This window comes from Alligator mississippiensis, chromosome 5 (genome assembly GCF_030867095.1).
Source record: "Alligator mississippiensis isolate rAllMis1 chromosome 5, rAllMis1, whole genome shotgun sequence".
Lineage (NCBI taxonomy): Eukaryota > Metazoa > Chordata > Crocodylia > Alligatoridae > Alligator > Alligator mississippiensis.
The window spans coordinates 173,355,828-173,378,417 of NC_081828.1; the positions used below are offsets into that span (position 1 = coordinate 173,355,828).

The window sequence follows — 22,590 nt, forward strand, 5'->3', positions numbered from 1 at the left end:
ATAAAATGAGGAGAGAAAGTTCAAAACAATAAACCACTTTAGGGGCAGACTGATATAAGTATTAAAAAAAAAAAAACCTTCTAAGTAAGTGGCGTTACTTTACTAGTGGTTAATCTACTTAACTACACACAACTGATTCATTGGCATCAGTGGATGAATGAGATTTATTAACAGCCTCATCAACAAGAATGCATGTCAGCACTCTTGTATGAAAAAGCCAGTCATACCTAACCACCAGATAGTGCATAAAATACTCAATTACCATACGCAGCAGCTATGCAAGTGCAGCAGCTATATCCATTTTAGAAAATATGACTTAAATCAGTTAGCAATTTAAAAATATAATTCAATTACAATCATAAACTGTTAAATTACACAGGAAGTGATATCAGCACGATCTTTACCTCTTTGGTGTTTTCGGTATAAAAAACCCCCAAAACCAAGATGTAGATGATGGGTATGAAGAAAAAGGAGTGTGTATAAAATTTGTTTTCCTTCATGAATAGATTTGCTCTGTCACAAAGATAGAAATAGGCCATGATTAGACCTAACTTGCAGAAGGACTGTAAAAGCAGCTCTAGAGTAGAAATGGGTATATTGATAGCAGGTTTTTTCTCCTCTCCACTTTCCAAATCGGTGCATGGTTTGTTCTTCCGATGATTATTACGATGAATTAAGTTGAGAATTAAATATCCAATAATCGATAAAGTAAAAAAGAAAAATGCTAGCTTCTGTATCAGAGTGAAGGGAGGCTGGGGCTGGCAGCAGGAACCATCAATAGGCTTCATAATCTTGTTACACCAGACGTTCATAAGAATCATTGCGTTCTGTCAAAGACATGAGCATCTTTGGCTATCAGTCTTTGGTTGCAACTATTATTCCCAAACAAATAAGATTATCTTGAATTATATTACATATTGACAAGGAATGACATGCATTTCCCTCATATTTTATATTTAAACAATTTATAATGTCTACATGTATCTAGTTACATTCATAGAGACAGAAAGAAAATAATCCGTCTTGTCCTGATTTAAATATACAGGCTAAATTTTTCTTATTAATTTTGGATGAACAACAAGAGCCAAATCATGGGTGCTGAACACAATCCAAATAGGCAGATCTAGGAAGGTCTTCTCTAGAGGAACCATTCGAGATGGAAAGCAATTCTTTTACCACAAGTTGCAGATCGGCGGCAAGGATGCCCTGCAACCATTAATACAGACTCAAAGTTGCAGAAACTCTTGCATCAATCATGGGCATGTAAAAGGTAATCAGTTGATTGATCTGCATACTAATAGACCCAACAGCTCACTCCTGCTTCACTCTTGCCCTGGCACAGAACCACATAAACTTTGTCCATGTTGCGTGTATACAAAGGACGGTCGCCAGGAAGGGCTCCCCACATTCCATCCAACCTTCCTTATATGTTGTATAAACCTCACCCAAGTAAGTGGTTAATGGAAGCCTCAGGACTTAATAGGTCCATGGCTGTACCTGGAGGCAACTCAATTAACTGAGTTGTTTTCAGAGTTAAGTTTCTATAAACAGCTTGGAAAAGTTTAGTAAATGGTAGAGTCCTGAACCTGCAAGCAGCTCAACATAGAGCACAGCAAGCTTTTGTAGTGCCTCCCGGGGAAAGAGGACAAGGCCCCAAGGAGGAAGGCTGGGGGCATGGCATTCTCAAAGTAAAATAGGGACTGAGAAGAGCCCCAGGAGGAACTAAAAGCTAAGGACTGAGATGAATAGAAAGTGGGGGTAGGGTGTTCAGAAAGGATATTGGTCCAAATGGAGAATCAAGGAAATACTCTGCATCTTATCACTTGGAAAAATGAAAATAGAGATGCACTGGTATATCAGTCCATAATGGATCAACACTGATAAAAGGAAAATTGACATTATTGGCAATCAGCTTTTTTTGGCTGGTGTAACTGATAATGTCACTGATAAATGCTGCATGGATGCGCGCAGCCACAGCGCACACACAGCCAGGAATGCAGCCTGGCAGCTTGGAAAGCAGTGTCCGGCTGGTAAGTCTGTGGGGAGAAGGGATGTGGGAGAGGGAAGGGGCATGGGGGGGGAGAAGATCGAGGCCCCCCACAGTAAACAAGGGAGTGGGGCTGGGGCAGGCTCTGCCCAGCCAGGGTGGGGCGGGATGCGAAATGCAGCCGCAGGCAGCTTGTCCAGAGGCAAAGGGGGTGGAGAGGAGGGGAGACTCCTACTGCTGTGTGCACCCCTGGGAGAGGCATGGGGGGGCATGTGCCCCCCAGATTTGTGTGTGGTGAAAGGGCGGGCTGCCCGCCGCAGGCTCAGGGGTGGAGCTGGCCTCTTCCCAGCAGGGGGGCTGGGCTGAGGCTGCACCCAGGGTAGGACGGGCAGCAGCAGCAACACTGGGAGGGAAGGCTATGGTGAATTTTGGGGTGGCCGTAGCCCACCCCATAGCTACCTCTCCTAGCGCCACTGCCCACCCTAACCCCCACCTCCCCCGAGCACAGCCCTGGCCCAGCTCCCCCACCAGGAAGAGGCCAATGCAGCCCCTGGCCCCGAGGCCACAGTGGACAGCCCACCCTCACCCTGTGCACACATCTGGGAGGGGACATGCCCCCCATGCCTCCCCCAGGGGCGCGTGCAGTGGCAGGAGCTGCGCCCTCTCTCCAATCCCCGGTGGCCCCTGGACAAGCCACCTGCAGCTCCGTCCCGCACCACGCCTCAGCACCCTGTCCCAGCACCTACCCCTGCCCCACCTCCCTCCCTCACTGTGGGGGCCTCCATCTGCCCCATGCAATGCCCCTTCCCTCCATCACAGACTTACCAGCCAGACACTGCTCTCGAAACTACCAGGTTGCATACTGGCTATTGGCTTGGTATTGGCTAGTATGGCTGGTTAATAATCGGCCATAAAAAATCTTTATTAGTGCATCCTTAAGTGGAAATGTAAAAGAAAACAAGTGGAAAAGAAAAGATGGTATTGAGAGCCAGCATAGTTTGGAATACTGTTCATTTCATTTGAGAGCTGAAGGACAACAAAACCCCATAAAGAGGGGAAGTAAGCAAGTCCTGAATTCAGGGCTGAGTCAGACAAGAGAAAGCACAAAACAGTAGCCAGTGGGCACATCTACATAGGTTAATCCATATTAGCCTATTTTAATGTGCAGTAAAGCATTACAAAGAAGGCCACTTTTTCTAATGTGCATTAAAATACGTTAATGTGTACCTTTTTCTACTACCTCAGAATGGGGATACTAACTCTAATGTGCATTAGCAAAAGCACATTAATGAACATGTAGACACACCCACTGAAATTGGATGGGGGACAGGTGAGGGAAAAGTCTGCAATGTCAGCCCAGCAACAAAGGAATGATCTGGGTGGTTCACTCGCTTATTCTTAATAGAATAACTACTTGAAGGCTGATCCACAAGAAGTTAGTTTTAGGATTTACCCGAGAGGAGCAATCTGAATTACTATGATCACAGTTCACTCATGCAGAGTAAAGCACAAAATTTATAGCTCTGTGTTTTAACTCACAGGACTAGATAGCATTTTTTAATAGGTATTTACACCCTTTCCCACCATACATAACACCTTGGGTATTTAGATGTCGTTCCATCTGCTGGAATACTGTAAAAGATTTCCTGGAAACTCTTGCAAGTAATGTTTAATATTATGATAATCCAGCAAAAAGTTCATATAATCTGCCTTGCAGAGTACACACATTCAATTAAAATTTTGTTTCATTATTGGTCTTCTATTGTGTTAATTAGCCATACAAATACTCACCATTTCTCTGCTTGATTCGGGAAGATGCAGGCCATCTGAAGACTTCATGATAGTTTCTTGTGCTATCAGTTTCGATACACTGAACATTTTAACTTTATCTTTGGAATTTCTGGAGCTGCTGTTCAGAATACGGACTGCCACTTCATTGAAAGCGTCTATTTTCTTGTTAGTGATCATTTTTCTACTCTCACTCAACAGATCTTCATAGACAGGATCTGAATTTAAAAGAAATTAAGCTTTTATTAATAAACCAAAAATAAGAACTCAAAATTTCACAGGCTAAGTTCACCCTAAATTCTTCTATTGTCAAAAGATGACAATAAATAAGTGCAGCATGGGACAATGAAATGAAAGCTTACTTACCTTACTGTAGCTGGGAGTTTTTTTTTTAATGCATTGTCAACATACAGAATCCACTAATGGCATTAATGCACTTGAGTTTGAAAACTTAACTAGTAACGTCCATATGGTATACATGCGCCCTGAGAGTCCTTGCAATTCGTACAGAGGGCTAAAAAGGTGGAACTGAGAGTTTGTCAGTATGCTCCCTTTCAACTTTGGATTTCCAGGCATACAAGAGAGTCAGAGAAGATAAAAGCATGGGTTGCAAAATGTTAACGAAGAGGACAAATTGCAAACAACTCCATATCATTCCACATGCATATTCCACAGCAGTAGAGGTAGCATCTCAGAGGACAGCAATTCAAGCACCACGTTGCTGACTGCAGCATCTAATCCTGAAGCTTCAGAGATCAGGTAATTCCAGGTGAAGTACAAACAGAGCTCAAGGTGGCTGCTTACTGATCTCCAAGATCAGAACACTTCTCAGTAAAGATATGGATGCTTCCAGAGCCATGGCAGTATGCTTTAATAATTCTAAGTAGAACCACTTTAGGTTATAGACTGTGTAAGGACATGCTATGATTATCTAGAGAAGCTCTGGACAGAAACTGCACTATGCTTTATATTCCCCACTATGAATCTAGAAAGGCCCTACACAAAATTACTTAAATTCAGAGCATCTCTCTAAAGACACCTTATCCATCAATGAGGCCCTGGATCTCCTCTACCCTCCATGCTGAAGTGATGACTATTCACTGAAAGATAAAACAGAAAGAATATTGGCCCAAATGGAGAATCCACGAGAGTCAAAAGAACTGGAATGAAGAGTGAACCAGCTGAAGAGGGGATTGAGTCCCTGAGTTATGGTAACACTGTAGGTTAACGCTCTTGAAATTAACACAAAAAGGTAGAAAGTGGCCCTCTCCCCTGGTATGTGATACAACAAAAGACCTCCTAAGCATTCTAATTGCACTTAGGGATAGGTCAGTTTGTTTCAGCTCTAGACAGGCAGGTATTAACAACTCAACACAGGAAGAGCATCTCATCCAATTTGTAGGTAAGTCTGTCTGCAGATAAACCCTGATCAGTGATAGGAATGTAACACGCTAATGAAAAGCAGGATCATCCTGTGCTCGACTGTCGACCAGCAAAGCAGAAAAAAAGGTCAAGAGATTTTGCTTCCAAGTGTTAGATCATCTCTCATTCATAGCAACAGATCATAAGGCAGAGGTAAGCTCTTGGGTGGGATAGAGTTGTGATATAGTACATCTACAAACCAAAATTATCTTGGCCATGCTGGTCTTGTCCGAGTCTTCTTCGGTGTTGTGAAGCACTGAGAACCAGTGATTTGTAAACCAGGGACTCTGATGCACATTACCTTTGACACAATTAACAGGTTAATCATGCGTTAAACAGTAATCCGGCTACATGTGCAAGTCAATTTAAGGCGTGATAATGTAGCAAACGAGCCACAAAGTTATTCCACATATCATGTACAATAATTTTGTAGCTCATCTGTATCATATCTTAAACTGAACATGTGACCAGGAACTGTCAAAACCCAGCATGTAACCCAGCTGGGTAACACACAGGGTTTGATAACTGCTGCAGCCTGATGCTGGGCTCCCTGTGAGCAGAGTGGGTGCTATCAAGTCCCAGGTTCACTCAGCCTGGCAGGAGATGGAGCTTATATAGCTCCTAGTGCATGGAAAGCTTACAATTGGGCTTCAGCCGTTGGCACCAACTTTTATTTTTGCTGGGGGGGGGGGAGGGGGGTAAGGTGGCGGGGGGGCCCTAAGATGATGCCCCCTCTCTCTCCCCCCACAGCAGCATGGACAGAGCGGAGCGGAGCGGAGCCTGTGGCAGGGGGGAGAGGGTAGGTGCAGGCTGCCTGCTGCACGCTCCGGGCTCCCTATCCTGCTACCCTCCCCCTGGGCACACTGCACCACCATGTTGAGGTGCCTCCTGCCTACCTGGCAGCAGCATAGGGCATAATTCCATGCCACTGCCTGCCCTGCTGGCAGGAGAGCAGGGGGCATTTCAGCCTGGTTCCTGCTGCCCTCCTCCTAGGAGCCTCAAGCCTCCAGTGGGCATCCAGCATCCACCCCAAGCAGAAATCTAGGCAGTATGTGCCCCCCTCCCTGGGACTGCGTGCAGCAGAAGGGACCCAGCCCCTCCTGCCCACTCAACGAGCTGCCCAAGGCTGTCCCGCTCCCACCCCAGCCCCCATGCACTGTCCTGGCTGGGCAGTGCCCCTAGGCCCAGGCTCAGGCCCTGCCCCACTCCCTTTCTCACTGTAGTCCTCAATCTGTACCCTCTCTACCCAGACTTATCTACAGGCAGCTCAGGGACCTGTGTTCCTGGGCACTTGCATGTGTGCACATGCACGTTGTGCCCGTGTCTCACTCCCTATAGCCCCTTGCAGGGGTCCACAGCAACCTGAGTTTGTCAGGTCTTCAATTAGGGATGGGTAGTCACCCTAGTCTCTTCCCAAGGGTGGGGTCAGGGGCCTCAGGCCCCCATGTATTCAGCTCCTATGGCTACAAAGAAACAGTGCTGGCCTTTCCATACACAAAGCTGTTTGCTGGCTGGGGCCAGTGAATAGTTTGGCTCTCAGTCCCAAATGAGAATCAGCTGATTGGTTCCATCCAGCTAGTGCAGGGAGAGCCCAGTCTTCACTTATACCAGCAAGTAAGGAGTGACTGGGATCTAATCCCTGATGTCAAAATTGTGCATCCCGCCACACGTGTGGCGTGGCAAGGAGATCTAGTGCCTGCTGTTTGTTCTCACAGAAAACACAGAAAAGTTTAGAATAACCTAAAGGGAGGTGGGGGTGAGAAGACTTTGTCTTGACCCTTCATTGATGTAGAACTGTCACGTTGCCTACTGTAGCAGGTTGTTATTCCTTTAGCCAGGCCCAGAAGCCAGCCTTTCCCCCTTTCCTAACTCAAACTAAGCAAAGTAACAAAACATCAACACCCATTTGCACTGCCTATTCCTCCCACTATTTAATCTATTCTGGGCATAAGATATACACCACACTTTGAAACTGCATTGACTTTATGGAAATCAACAGAAAACTGGATGGTGAGACTGGGCTTTGGCACCAAAATATTTGGACTACTCCTCTCACCAACATATTCCTCTACCACCCCTAGGTACAGAATCTTCTTAATCTCTTGTTTTACTCTTTCTACCAAGCTGAAATTCTTGAGTATCCCTTCTGAATTGCACAGCCCAGCTTCAGGATAATTTGATATTCAATCAGTGTAGTTCTACCCAGAATAACTGTAAACACCTCTTTAAATTCCTCCAGTAGGCTTTTTACTTCAGCCCCCTGAATTGGGGGTCAAAGCTTCCCCTAGCATGAGGACAGCCACAGGATCTGGTGTGGGACCTGAAATCCCCAGGCCAGTTCCCAGGAAACACGTGGAGACCATACAGGCTTCTTGGACCCTCCAGTGCTTCTGCAAGTTGACATGATATATCTGCAAAACCCACTGTTTCCCTACTATGAGAACTTCATAATTTGCTTTGCCTACTCTCTACAGTGGCAAGTGGCCTTGCCACTTAGCCAGCAACTTACTCTTGGAGGAGGGGAGAAATAGTAGTTCTCTATCCCCTGGCTGATAAACCTGGAGCCAGGCATTTTTATTATATTGCTGTTTCTGCACTTGCTGTGCAACCTTGAGATTTGTTCTGTCTTCTTGTTCCCTGGTCCTGCCAGGAGTCCTTTAAGAGATTTAACATCCCCCACGGCTCTTAATTCAAAGGGCAAAAAGCCTGTGTACTGTGGAATCTCTCAAATGGCAAAGAGCTAGTACAGCAATAACTGGTCTCAATTCTGAGCCTCTTCTGAGACAAATTTTCTCAACATCCCCTTCAGTGTCCAATTAAATCTTTTCACTAATCTATCAATTTGGGGATGGTACATCAAAGTCTTTGCAGAATGAACCTTCACCAAGCCTCAAACTTCTTGCAATAACCAGGACATGAAGACCGTGCCCTGGTCAGTCAAAACCTCTCCGGAAATACTCACCCAAGAGAAGATCTGTAATAGCTCAGAGGCCACAGTTTGTGCCAAAGCCAAGAGAATCACCACGGCCTCGGGGAAGGAGGTAGCATAGTCTAAGTTCATCCTGGTCTTCGTTGACTCTCTTGAGCTGGGCTCCAGTGGTCCCACTAAGTCTGCTCCAACCTGCTTCAAGCTTATGCCACCCAATGGAACATGTGCCAATGGGGCCTTATAAGAGGGGCAGAGGGCAGCCAGCTGACATTCAGGGCAGAAGACAAAATAATCCTTGATTTTCTTGGTATACCCCAGGCCAGAAAAACCTTGCCAGCCCTCTACCCTGGGTCTTTTCTATCTCCAAGTGGCCTATCCATGGTACACCATGGGCTAGTTTTGAAATCTGGCTGCAGTACTACTTCAGCACTAATAGTTGGGACTGCCATGGTCCCTGTGGCCTTGTCCTTTTGTCACTCTCATCAAGAGCTCCCCCTATAACTCAAAATGAGGATCCTGGGCTGCTAAGCTTGTATCTACTATGATCCCACTAACCCAACCTGATCAGCTGTAAGAGAAGCATATAGCAGGTCCTCTCTTTGATCATGAATTAAACCAAGGCCTCCCCAACTTGATCCAATCCATCATCCTGAGGTATCCTAACCCTCCAAATCTTCTTGAGGGCTTTATAGATTGCATGGACCCCCAACTGTTTCCTCTGGCTTGAGGTGGCTATCACAGGGTACACCAAAAATGTTGAAATACCCTGTTCTATGGGCAGTCTGCCCAGCTCTTGCCCACCACGTCTTGATGTTAGCTAAAATACAGAGTGCGGGGGGCTATCCTGGTCTTATTATAATGACCTACTGGATTGTGGTCCTAGCCTTATGGGCCAATCGCATGGCTCTGTACTCCCCCTACACCATGCCTCATAGATGGCATCCTTACAAATGTTCTACCACTTGCTGATGCAGCCCCTCTCTGGGATTTCCAATCCCTCGGCCTCGCTCAGCCCCTCTCCAGGCCTCAGACCTCTCAGTCTCTATGATCCTCAGGCCACTCGCTGGGCCTCACTATAATCCTCAGACCCCTCACTAAGCCTCTGGACCTACATGGACCAAATCTCCCTGACCCATGTGGTCCCAGTTTCCCCTGCCAAGTGTTTTTCTGCTGGGGTGCGCTCCCCTAGCCTTCCTCCTCTATGGGGTAACCCACAAGGCAGTAGCAGCCGAGGCTTTCCAGCGCCCCATCCTTATCTTTCCCTGGAGTCATCCATGCGTGGCATTTCATGGAGGCTGCCCCACCAGGCTAACCAGTCCCAGTAGGGTCCAGTTTTAGGTCTTAGCAGCCAGGGGCTCCAAGGACCAGTCTTCAGGCCTACCTGATCTTACCTGTCCCTCTCTAGGCTCCCCCTCAGATGTCCTATGCCCTTCCTGGGCTGCTAACCATCAGGTCCCCTGCCCCTGACTCCATCTCTCATCCAAGTCTTCCATCTCTGGCTCCCAGCTTATTCTCAGACCCCCATCGGATGGCCTAGCACCAACCATCATCATCCTGGACCGCATGCCCCTTGACCCCTTCCTTTTGGCTGTGGCCACACAAGGACCCTTGGCCTCTCCTAGGCCCTGGCCCTGCCCCTGCCTCAGGTCAGTTGAAGTACTACATCGTTTTGGGCACCGCACTTCAAGAGGGATGTGGATAACTTTGAGAGGGTTCAGAGAAGTGCTACTCAAATGGTTGAGGGCATGCAGGTAAGATCCTATGAAGACAGACTGAGGGACTTGAATCTCTTCAGCCTTCACAAGATAAGGATGAGAGGTGATCTCGTGGCTTTCTACAAACTCATCGTGGGGGAGTCAGTAGAGAATAGGGGGTACTCTGTTTACCAGGGCACCCCTTGGGGTTACTAGAAATAATGGCTGCAAACTAAAGGAGAGAAGATTTAGACTGGATATCAGGAAGAAATTCTTTACGGTGAAGGTTGCCAAAATAAGGAATGGGCTTCCAAGGGAGGTGGTGCTTTTCCTTACCATGGAGGTGTTCAAGAAAAGATCAGACAGGCACACAGCTGGGGTTATTTAACACCAGTGCTCTTTCCTGCCTAGAGCAGGGGGTCAGAATCGATGATCTACAAGGTCCCTTCCAACCATAGACATTTAGGAAATCTATTAAATCAGTTGAGGTCCCTTCCAACCCTAGCATCTATGGGTGGCTACAGCACCAGCCCTGTCAGGAAGCTCTGCGTGCTGGCTGGGGCCATGCCATCTGGTGGGCACAGGCTGCCCTGGGAAGGACAGATGCAATTAATTGGTGGATGCCCACCCACAGACTGTCTCCAATCAGTTGGTGGGCTGGATCCAGCTCATAGGCTGTATTTGCCCACCTGTGGTATAACTCCTCCTCCACACACCCCGCAGAAGTCCCCTACTTTCCAGGTAGCTTCCTTCAAGCTGGTCACCCGGTGGCAATGTACCCACCTCCAGGCTCCTACTAGAAGGAGGATGCAGAACTTCTAGGGTCACCAGCAGTTCCACTATTTCTGCAGCTGACCATGGGTCAGGGTTTAGCCAGTGGGTGAACAAGTCCCTTAACTTATGAACCATGGCTCAAAACCACACATTCAGATCCCAAGGCTCCTGCCAAAACTAGCGGCAACAGGCCTCCTCTGAGACACCCAACCGGTCTAGTACGGCAACTTTAAGGGTCTTTATAAATTCCAGGCCAGATCTGCTCTCAGGGCCTGGTAAGCAGCCTGCGCCTCCTCAATTAACAGAGAGGACACCCTCACAGTCCACATGTCTTGTAGCCACTGATAGGCCTCTTCCACCTGCTTAAGTTGAGGAAGGCCTCGGGGTCATCTGCAGGTTCCATCTTGGCACGTACCCCATCTTCTATTCTCTGGGAACCAGGGGCACTTACACACGTGGGGAGCCTGCTCCAACATGCTGGAAATCCAGCGCGTCAGAGCAGACTCAATTTATAGAGTACTGGAGTACATAAATTGACGCATTCTGACAGCCTTGTGCATCACATCCATCAGCAGCGCAGCGTGCCTCCACACTGAGAAAATGGCAACAGTGCACTCTGAACTAAAGCAAGTTTGATGCCCTTTAGTTCAAAGTGTACTGCTGCCATTTTCTCAGTGTGGCGGCGTGCTGTGCCACTGATACACATGACACACAAGTGATTTTAATTAGCACAGCTTGCTAATTAAAAGTGCCCAGCGCTGTGTAGGAAACGCATGTAAAAATGCCCCTGAGACTCACCAACGTTGGTGGCGGTCCATCTAGACTCCAAATGCTGCTTCAGGAACTCTTGCTGTCACTACTGCTGTTCCCTCTGAAACTGCTGCAGTTGCTGCTGAAGCTGCTGGAGTTGGAGCTATTGAAACAGCTACTGTTGTTGCTGTGCTGCCCTTCCAGCCATTTTAGCAGGGCTCTTGGTCTCCATTGCTGGAGTTAAATTTAGAATGTCCATGTTCTCTACCACATGTAGCAGGTTGTTACTTTGTTAGCCAGGCCCAGGAGTCAGCCTTCCCCACTTTCCTACCTCAAACTAAACAACATGACAAAATATCAACAACCCTCCCCCACCACCTCTCCTATCCAGGGCAAGGGCTTTACTACAATGCTTTAGTGTTTCCTTCCTTCTCAGCTCCCCTCCCTCTCTAGCATCAACTCTCTGGGAGCTTTTAATTTTCTCCCGGGCCAGGCAATCTTCCCTGTCAGCTGGCCCAGAGCTCCTAGGCAGACAGGCTATTACCTGTAGCCCCTGCAGCTGGGCTTCAGCACCTGAGCCATGCATCTTCTTACACCTATCATTATCTGTACTGATCACCTTAAGTAGTGCTCTAAGAAGGACTTGCCTACCTTGGGGACTGTCCTCAGTTCTATTAGGTTAGTAAGTATCTATACTTCTCTTGGAAGTGTATGGCCTATGTTGTAGAAGCCTATGTATATGGGCTCCCAGTCCTAGCAGCAAAGCATAAATCACTACAGTTGAAGGCAGAAGAGGAACAAAAGAGACTTCTCTGTAGGCATTTATGGGATTTCTTTGACTATTTTCCAGGAAATGTTGGCTTAGCACAGATACCAATTTTAGCCAGTCTTGCAAACAAGGAAAATGCAGTCTGGCACATGGCATCATGACAGTCCATGAAACTATATGATCTATCACAGTAAGACAAATTATTGTGACAGAAGCACTTTGCAAGATTAGGTTGCTTAGTTTCTGGAAACTGTCTTGGCTACAACCATCACAGTGCCTAGGTCTGCACCAATTTGTTCAAAAGCATGTTTCTCCTTGGTCACCTTGGATGTGCTGCCATGAACTTGAGCACCTTAGGGAACAGAGGTGAATTATGACACCTTATACTGGTAGATCCTTCCAGTGTGATTTAGTATGAGTAAGTATGAATCCTGAAGCCTGGAGAAGTTCAAACTTGGACCCTGAGTCCAGAAAAAGTATTATCAAGGCAAAATGTCACGCTCTATTCCCCTTGAGGATTATAAAGTAACTGCTGTAGAACCCTCTTAATAGAGGTGGTTCCCACACGTATCTATCTATCACCTCCTAGCAATAGCAGCAAAATGACTTTGTTATAGAAATGCCTCATCAGGAAGGTGCATATAGAGGGATGAGGAAGGAGTGGTTGGAGAAAGGACCTAGGTGAAAATAGAAAGAATACCCCATTCTAATGCTAGTATTCTGTACCCATGGATCTGTGGCTATCTACAATGGGCCAGTCATTTCTCACAGTGAGATTTTGAGTCCAGGATTTTTTTTTTTTACATGGTTCTTATCTTGACGGTCCTGCCAAAATAATTGCTTATGTTCCAAGGTGGCCTGGGACACTGAGGTTATGTCCACCTATAAAAAAATTAAGTTTTCAGACGGCTCCACTGATCTATGGTTGTGGAAAGAAGACTGATAGCATAGCCTTTGTGGAGTCCATGATTGCTGCCTGTTGCATTTTCTTTTGGTGCCAGGGTGAGCAAACAGAATCTTGTCCTCAGGGCTTCAGAGTACAACGGGTATTGTCTATTTTGGTTATGAACAACTCCTTTCATTGAACAGCAGGTCCTCCAGCAGTCCATTTCGAAGCAAGACAGATCCCTGAAAGCATACTCCATGACCGCCAACAAGAGGCAAGAAATATATGCTGCATCTAAGGCTGCCTGCAAGCTGTTTTTTAACTGTTTGATGCACTCTTGTACAAGAAACCTCACTAACATTTGATGGTAATATTTCCCTGCATGAAGTTCACTTCTTAAATTTGGAAATTATATCTGGACAAAATAAATTGGATAGTTGGTGAAGCTAAAGAGCAAGCTTGCAGAAAGTTGTGTCTTGCACCCTGAACAAACCCATTTTCTGTTTATGCACAGTTTTACTTTGATGCAATTTCTCATTAGCTGTTTTTATGACCAGAAATAACAGCACCGGATGGGTACAGGAATGATTTGTTCCTTTAGGTAGCACTTGTCCATCTTATGAGCGGGACAGCCTGTTGTTTAACAGACCAATATAACCAAAGTACAATTTCTTCATTTATAAGCAAAGGCACTCCATTGACAAAAACAACGTGAAGTTTGATTCTCTGACCTCCTGCACAGTGATCTGCAGAACCAGTGTCACTCTCTCCATGTGGTCTTGGCACCATCTGAAATTTTCCAGATCTAGCATGATGGGAGAGTACTATTCTGTCAAGGGAGGATGATTATCATGCAATAAATCTCCTCATATTCATAGACTGAGGCATATCAGATATATCCACATGCAAGTATGTGGGAACAGGTATGTTGGCAAGTGTTGCTTGACAGCCTAAGCAGCAGCAAATAATTTATCCTGTCCCTTTGGATCTAGACCAGTACAGAGATGAACACCACAGGCAGCATCACATGTATTTATGTACTATGGAGGTATGTCAGAAGAACTGGGGAAGTTGGGGGTTGCAGACTAGCAAACCAATGGAACCAACCCATGGATATTAAACAGACTGACAGCAATGCCATAAGCATCAGTTTTTCAGCATGAAACTTTAGTACCTGTAGGTCTCGCTGCAGCATTGATAAATATATGCTGTTTACACAAAGGCTTTGCTAAAGTACTGACTAGAGTAGGCCTTACCAAAAAACCTGACCAATACATGAACTCCTCACATAAACAAAACCTGGCAGGCTCACACGTCAAGAGATGGGAGGGTGAGAGGGTGGTACAAGCTAGGATAGTCCAGTACCAGGGTAAGGCTAGAACGGGAACACCTAGGTCAGAATGTGAAACAAGCCCATGATAGAGGACAGTTTAAGACATTCAAGATTATGGAATGCAATAAATAATTTGTTCTGATCACTTAGATTTGGAAATCATGGAAACTCTGTAGTGGCCTGGGGAGCTTGTGTGGTGCTGGGCTGACTACCTTGTCACAGGTACAAATGCCTTAGCTCCTGGTTTGATGTACCTCTTAGGCTAAAACGTGTTAGGGTCTGTGCTTGTAGATAATAAACCTGGCCAAATCTTTGCCACCAAACTGAGTCTGTGGTCATTCTTTAAGACAAGATTAGTGTTGGGATCTCATGGCTGCGACTTGTAGACCTTGGAGCTCCCAAGTCTTCAATACTGACAACACATCAATAACACCTGGCATGGACAACAGCAAAGACGACACTGATAACTTCAGACAACATGTCTGAACGTATGTCGTATACTTGGACTTCAGGAAGGCCTTCGATACGGTATCCCACCCCATACTGGTGAACAAATTAAGAGGCTGTGATGTGGATGACTGCACAGTCCGGTGGGTGGTGAATTGGCTAGAGGGTCGCACCCAAAGAGTCGTGGTAGATGGGTCGGTCTCGACCTGGAAGGGTGTGGGCAGTGGGGTCCCGCAGGGTTCGGTCCTTGGACCGATACTCTTTAATGTCTTCATCAGCGACTTGGACGAGGGAGTCAAATGTACTCTGTCCAAGTCTGCAGATAACACAAAGCTATGGGGAGAAGTGGACACGCCAGAGGGCAGGGAACAGCTGCAGGCAGACCTGGATAGGCTGGACAAGTGGGCAGAAAACAACAGGATGCAGTTCAACAAGGAGAAATGCAAAGTGCTGCACCTAGGGAGGAAAAATGTCCAGCACACCTACAGTCTAGGGAATGACCTGCTGGGGGGCACAGAGGTGGAAAGGGATCTTGGAGTCCTAGTGGACTCCAAGATGAACATGAGCCGGCAGTGTGACGAAGCCATCAGAAAAGCCAATGGCACTTTATCATGCAGCAGCAGATGCATGACAAATAGGTCCAGGGAGGTGATACTTCCCCTCTATAGGGCGTTGGTCAGACTGCAGTTGGAGTACTGCGTGCAATTCTGGGCGCCACACTTCAAGAAGGATGCGGATAACCTGGAGAGGGTACAGCGAAGGGCAACTCGTATGGTCAAGGGCCTGCAGACCAAGCCCTACGAGGAGAGACTAGAGAAACTGGACCTTTTCAGCCTCCGCAAGAGAAGGTTGAGAGGCGACCTTGTGGCTGCCTATAAGTTCATCACGGGGGCACAGAAGGGAATTGGTGAGGATTTATTCACCAAGGCGCCCCTGGGGGTTACAAGAAACAATGGCCACAAGCTAGCAGAGAGCAGATTTAGACTGGACATTAGGAAGAACTTCTTCACAGTTCGAGTGGCCAAGGTCTGGAACGGGCTCCCAAGGGAGGTGGTGCTCTCCCCTACCCTGGGGGTCTTCAAGAGGAGGTTAGACGAGTATCTAGCTGGGGTCATCTAGACCCAGCACTCTTTCCTGCTTATGCAGGGGGTCGGACTTGATGATCTATTGAGGTCCCTTCCGACCCTAACATCTATGAATCTATGAATCTATGAATAAACAGTTCCCAGCCCCAAGAAGATGATCTCCTGAAAGATTTTTTCATGGGAGGGGAGGGAGAGTGGGGGACGGATCTATTCCTAGAAAAGCTCCTGCCCTTCACTGCATCTGTCAATTTTGCTGACCAACTTGTCAGCACAACTGCAGGTATTGTGTAGTGTTCTCATCGAATACTTTTATATCCTTCATCTCCCAATAGGCATATCTAGGCAGAGGAGGTGGGTTCTGGAATTCCGGGTCTTATGTGAAGCCCAAAGACTCCTAGGAGTTCAATCTAGGGGATAAATCTGCAGCACTGCTTTCCTGTTCTTGTGGATGTGGGAGGCAAAGGCCTGTCTGCTATAGACTCCTGGAATATGAGATTGATATAGTCTATTCTCACTTAAACAGAATGAGTTTTTCACTATTTACATTGTGAAATGCTGCTCAAGATCAAGTAATTTAAAAAAAAATACTTATATGAAGCAAAAAGTTAAGACTTCATGTATAATGTGACTTAGAATTTTAATATAGTCATTAAGGGCCCAAAAGTCAAGCAAAACTGCAGTTTTTTCTGCTGAATTTTTTGAAGTTAAATTATCTTACACAAATAGCAAATTATATCCATCATGTAACAAGTTGAGTCTTCAGGTTTGATGTTAAGTGACATGCCAGATTATTAATAAGATGATAAAACATGCTTCTAAATTTACAACCACTAATCTGCCTTCAAGTTTTTCTTAAGTATAACAAGATAGTGAAACATGGTTTTCCTTCATCTCTTGCTTTTAGTGCTACAGTCAAAATTACTGTAAAGCCAAATATCATATGCCAATAAACAAACATTCTTAAATTGATTGTGTTTTTTCATTTTGGAAGCAGATATTTATGAATCCAAGTCCTTCATGCTGCAAAAAATTTATTTCAGAGAATTAGTTAGCTATTAAATGTTACTTTACCTTGTAAGACCCAGTAAACATCACTACTCTTTGCTAATTTTTCCAAAAGGGGTGCAATTGAAGTGATATTGACTTTATATTGTGCAAGAGCTTCATTGCTTCCATTGTGTATCTTGATAGACCACTAGAAAAAAAAAAAAATAACCAGTATCTGTGATCATAACTTACTACAGTAATTCCACTTTTTTAAGCATCTAGTTTGAGTACATTTCTTAAACTAGCTTACTCCTTTAGACCTAATTTTAAACAGTATTAAACATTTTTCCTTGTCCCAAACTAAGTAAATAACAAAATAAACACTGTCAATCCAAGAACATAGATGCATATTATAAATTTAATTCAACTTGAAGTATATTTTCCTGGTCAGAAGTTATTCTGATTTTGTTTGATTAGAAATTTACTAACCTGAATATAGTTAAGGTAACAATAATATTCACAGGTAGGATTTAAAGCCAAATCCTATGCACCACAGGCACGTCTATACATGCATTTGATCTGGGATCAGTTTACTCAAGAATAAATGCTCCCGGGTGGGCATCTACACATGCAGGGAAGCGGAAGCAGATTTGCTTCTTAATGGTAGCAAACTGATCGCACTTCCTGGGACCCTGCAGGAAACAGCTGTCTTCTGGCCAGGGCTGGAACATTACACCTTGCCCCGGGGGGCTGCCTGCTGTGAGGGCAGGGACAATGTCCCCCTAACCCAGAAGCAGGGAGCTTCTGGCCTTGGCTTCCTGGATCAAGGGCAGGGGACTTGAAAAGTGCTTCAAAAGAGGGGCAGGTCCCAGCTCCCTGCCTTGATACATGAGTGGGGCAGCTAGCTAGCTAGCTAGCTAGCAAGTCTATTCTAGCTAGTTGCCCCACCAGAGGATTGCAGCAGGAGGCTGAGACCTATCCCACCCCTGCAGCTCTTTCCAAGCCCCATGCCTTGATCATCCAATCATGGCATGGGTCTGGGATCTGCACCGGACCAGGGCAGTTCTCAGTCCCTGCCCCACATGTGGGGCGGAGGCTGGGGAGCCCACCCCAACATCAGGCAGCTGCCACCCCCTGGTGGACAGTTGACAGTGAGCAGATTTGCTTCTGGCCAGGCATCTGCACGAGTGCGACTATGTCGCTACTAACTGAAAGTAAATTTGCTACTTGCATTTGCAGGTAGCAAATTTACTTTCAATTAGCGAGGCTTACTGCGCAGTAAGCATGTGCACATGTAGATGTACACACTTACTGTGTAGTAAGCTACACTACTGCACAGTTAAGTGTCTTGTGCAGATGCACCCCATCTTAGTCAAATCAAAGACAAGATTTTTTCCTTCATTTAGCATAGGGGGAAAAACAGCCCCATCTTAGGTTCAAAAACAGTTCAGGGAAGCAGCTGCTGTGGCTCCCAATCAGGCAAGTGTGGCTCATATGGCACACAGGGTGGAGCATGAGGAAAGGGGGTGCAGGGAAGGGAGCATGGAGTACAAGAGAAAGCACAGGGGAAAGGGGCATGTGATGCAGTGGGGAGCACAGGGGAAGAAAGGGTGCATGGTTTAGGGAGAGCGCAGGAAAAGGGAATGCACAGAGTAGTGCCAGCACAGAGAAGGGGCACATGAAAAAGTTAGTGGGGAGCTCCCATGGCTCTGACCCCGACTCCAGCCTGGGATGGAAGCTGGAGCCAGAGCCACCGCTACTGGCTGGGTGCTCTGTGCCCCCAGTAGAAACAGAGCATAAGTAGCTCCAAACGTAAGCAGCAGGGGGCAGACACATTGGGGGAAAATGGCAAGGAGGGGGACAAGGGGCAGGGGGCAGGCAGTATGCCCTCCAGCCACTGCTTTCCCTGTGGCTAAGGGAGGGAAGGGGGGGCATTAAATTTAAAGAGAACCCTTCAATAACTAGACTCTAGACATGGACAATTAAAACAAATTTATAATTTTCCATGTCTAGAACCTAATAATTGGGGGGGCTGTCTTAAATTCAAAGTTGTCCTGGAGTCAGGTAAATGATACTTCATACAGGCAAAGCTTTCATTGACTTCAGTGAGTTCACCAGACTGAGCATCTATGGAACATTAAGGATCAATTCATTTCTTTGTTCACATTTCCTGAAAGTGCTATTTTGCAAAAATTCTTCCTGTAGAAACAGCTATGAAAATTTCTCGTGGCATTTTCTGGTATACTGCTAGGAACCAGATAAGGATCCAGGCACCTCTCCAAGTATTTAATAACATATTACAAAACTTTTTGGTCTTCCTTCCCAGATTTAAAGAAAAATGCTTGGGAGTTTTAAATATTATTGCATCTGTTGACTTTTTGGAAGAAAAGCAATTATAAAAAGGGTAAGTTTTACATTTAGTAGGAATGTAGCAAAAGCTGTTTCTACTATCATTTTTATGGTAGCAAATTACATGGTATAAGTCTACTTCCTGTGAAAGTTCTCTCAATCACAAGTCTATTCCAGCTGGCAATACAATTTCATAATATCAATGGCATGCAGCTGTTGTGAAAGGTCATGACCTTGGACAGAATAGCATCCAGTAGCTAAACCCAATCCCCTGAACAACAGAACAGCTTATTTAAAAAGAAGTTGGAGCTCTCCATTGAAGACATTGCATCTGCCTGCTTTGGGATGCATGCAAGACAGCTGACTGCACTGTATTATTTTTCTCTTGTTCTGACTTGTATTAGCATGCAGGCATGTGGCTAACTTTACTGGAAGAGGTGCAATAAATACTTGGAGAATGACATTTATTAACTCTCCAAAGGATTGAGTTATGGTAAGTTGTACAGCAGATGTATATGATGTAGAAATCATGTTGAACATAGCATTGCTGTGGCCAGGCAGAATGATGCTCTTCTCTAGGTAGTGATATCTGATACTGGGATAGAGAGGCTTGGAAAGCATAGTTGCTTAATTGATTCTTGACAGCAGAACAAAGTGGGATTGTTCATCTAGGTCAAGAAATGCTCATCCTACAGCTTGCTGGTTTGGTCTGCAGCACAGGGGATCTGCAGCAAACAGCTTGGCCAAGCACTTTCCCTTCCCTGCCCTATGCCATGAGGCTGATTTCCTCCATCACCCAAAGATTGGGCTTCCTCTCTCCCTATCTTCTCCTCCCTGACATTTACAGCCATCATTCACACATCCTTCCCTCCTTCTCCTATACTGGATAAGAGTAGCAGTAGTATGTCCAGGTCACCCACTGCACTAAAAGGGTGAGCTCTACTACCCTAGGTCAACAGACCATATATTGGTTTAAATATGTAAGTGTGAATTACAAAGTAGAAAAACTTTTACCTTGATGGTATCATCTGAAATATTTTTGTAATGAATATTCATTTAAGCCAAAATATATATTTATAATCTCATTTGGTCAAATTATTGTAAAATTATTGAGCTTTTACTGAATAAAGTACCCAGGCTATTTTCTCATAGGATCTGTGCTCTATTGGCTCAAGGCACAGATGAAACAACACATTTAACATCTGACCAGTAAGAAAATATTAGCATACACTATACAAGTTTAAGTTATAGTAAATATATGTGTGTGTATTACTTATAATAATATATAAACTTACTTATAAGGCAATGGAAAATTATGATTATCAATGAATATGTTCTTGCTCTTTTCTAATGAAACACCTTTTTCCTCATCACTTGTCTAGCATATGAGATTTATCCAATTACAACTTCCATCTATTTATATTGGGGAACTAACTATATGCATAGCTTACCGTGGCTGCTCCTGCTACAATTATATGAGGTTTTGCAGCAGAACCCTATGCACAAGGGAAACAGAAGATTAGATCTCTTAAAATCTTCACAAATCAGACTACTCATTCAATTAATTGCACGTTTTTTTAATATCTGACTTAAGAATAAACTGTATTAAACTGTATATTGAGAAGCTGAATCATATGCACAGCATCAAGATCTTCACGTCAGAATCTACCCAAGTGCAAAGTAACATATTACCATATGTTCAGAATCACATATCAATTTGCTCTCGTTTCCTCTTTTCAGATATGTGATCAGCTCCTTCTAGAATGCTGTACATTGATAACTCACTTATTTCAGCTGTGCAGTGCAAGCTGTCTGCATTTTCTAGACATTAACTGCTATGTGAAACAAAAACTGCTAACATATCAATATATGAGTATAATGTACCACTTAGGAGCCCCAGTCACAGACCTGGATCCCATCATGCTAAGTACTATACAAACAGAACAAAAAGAAATAGCCTCCAAAAGCTTCTAATTTAAATATAGCATAGGAGACCACAGATGGATGCAAGCAGATAAATGAGGAAGCTTGAAGGAACAGATATCATCATCACTAGTAGGCAACAATCTTGGCATACCACAGACTTGCTGCCAAGTTTTTCTGCAATCATTATAAAAAGAAGGGGATAATAATGTTTACAGGGAACGTCTTCCAAGAGTGAGGGAAAGCATTACAACAAACACAAAGCTGTTTATTTGAAAATTTAACAAGTGGTCAATGAAAGTAGTATCATGGGCCTTTATAGGATCATTCCATATCATTTCCAAGTTGATAAAGAAACACTATAATGGCAAGCATCCTTTGACAAGAATGCAGCTGGAAACTATTTATCAAGAAATACAATGCTTAAGTTGTAATTAATCATGACAGTTTGTTAAACAGTATGGTTTCAAAACATCTGCCATGCTGAATCACATGATAGGGCAGCATGTACATCCATTATAATACTGCAAATTAATGCATTCCAGACACCTTTAAATAGTCTTCTACCTTTAGTTCAGATCGTTGTTCTTGCCACACCAGTGTAATACTTTCCCTCTTAAAAGTTTATTCCTTTAAATCTTCAATTCCAATATTTTACTTACAAAAATAGAGGCTCTGTGGTCACAGATTTCTGCTTTCTCGAATGATTCATAGATGTTAGGGTCGGAAGGGACCTCAATAGATCATCGAGTCCAACCCCAATGGTATGTAAAATATGAAATTCCTGTCTATTTAGGAATATGATTCTTTTCACATCAATCACCAGAATTCTTTCCCAGACCCAAGATTTTCCAACCCCCCTCATCTTATTATTCTCCTGCATTAAAAAAAAAGAAGTTATGTTCAACCTATAAGTCTATGAGACAAAGAACCCCACATCCCTAACATTTTTCAGGAGTTCAAGTAAGCCAAGAGTCTCAATTAGCTTTCATATGAGACCCAAATTTGCAAATTTGTTAACTGCTGTAGTCTGTTCTGGGATTATAATTTATGTACCATACTTTTTCAGAGCTCTTACTGGGCAAATGAATTTCAATTTTTACATGAATACAGTTCTTTCTACATACAGGACTCCCACTATGGGCAGTAAGATTTACATACTTGGAACAGAAGCAGACCATGTCCCTCAATCTCTTGGTATGCATATTAAAAGAACCCCTCCCTGCCCCACAAATAAGTATATAATTAGAATATACCTCAGTCCAAGTTTTGATGCGCTGCCTCATGGAACCATTAACTTCTGGATACCATAGAAAATCCTATAAAACAATTTTACAGCATTTATAAGTATCTGAAAAAAGATAACTACTTAAGAGTACTGAAGTAGATGAACTGCAAGCAATTCATCTTATACAGAAAATTACACTGTTTTAAAGACTGCTTCATTTCCTTTCTAGAATGAAAGAA

The 22,590-nt window shown here is 44.6% G+C and overlaps 1 protein-coding gene across 1 annotated transcript in view; it reads right to left on the reverse strand.

Moving 5' to 3' along the window:
* Positions 1 to 22,590, reverse strand: part of CASD1 (CAS1 domain containing 1) — a 68,260-nt gene that overhangs the window by 18,758 nt on the left and 26,912 nt on the right. The window contains exons 5-9 of the mRNA XM_006258453.4: positions 22,380 to 22,442; positions 20,652 to 20,696; positions 16,936 to 17,059; positions 3,779 to 3,993; positions 405 to 827 (exon numbers count right to left, since the gene is read on the reverse strand). Of these exons, the coding sequence (XP_006258515.3) occupies positions 405 to 827; positions 3,779 to 3,993; positions 16,936 to 17,059; positions 20,652 to 20,696; positions 22,380 to 22,442 (870 nt within the window). The remainder of the gene's footprint in view (positions 1 to 404; positions 828 to 3,778; positions 3,994 to 16,935; positions 17,060 to 20,651; positions 20,697 to 22,379; positions 22,443 to 22,590) is intronic.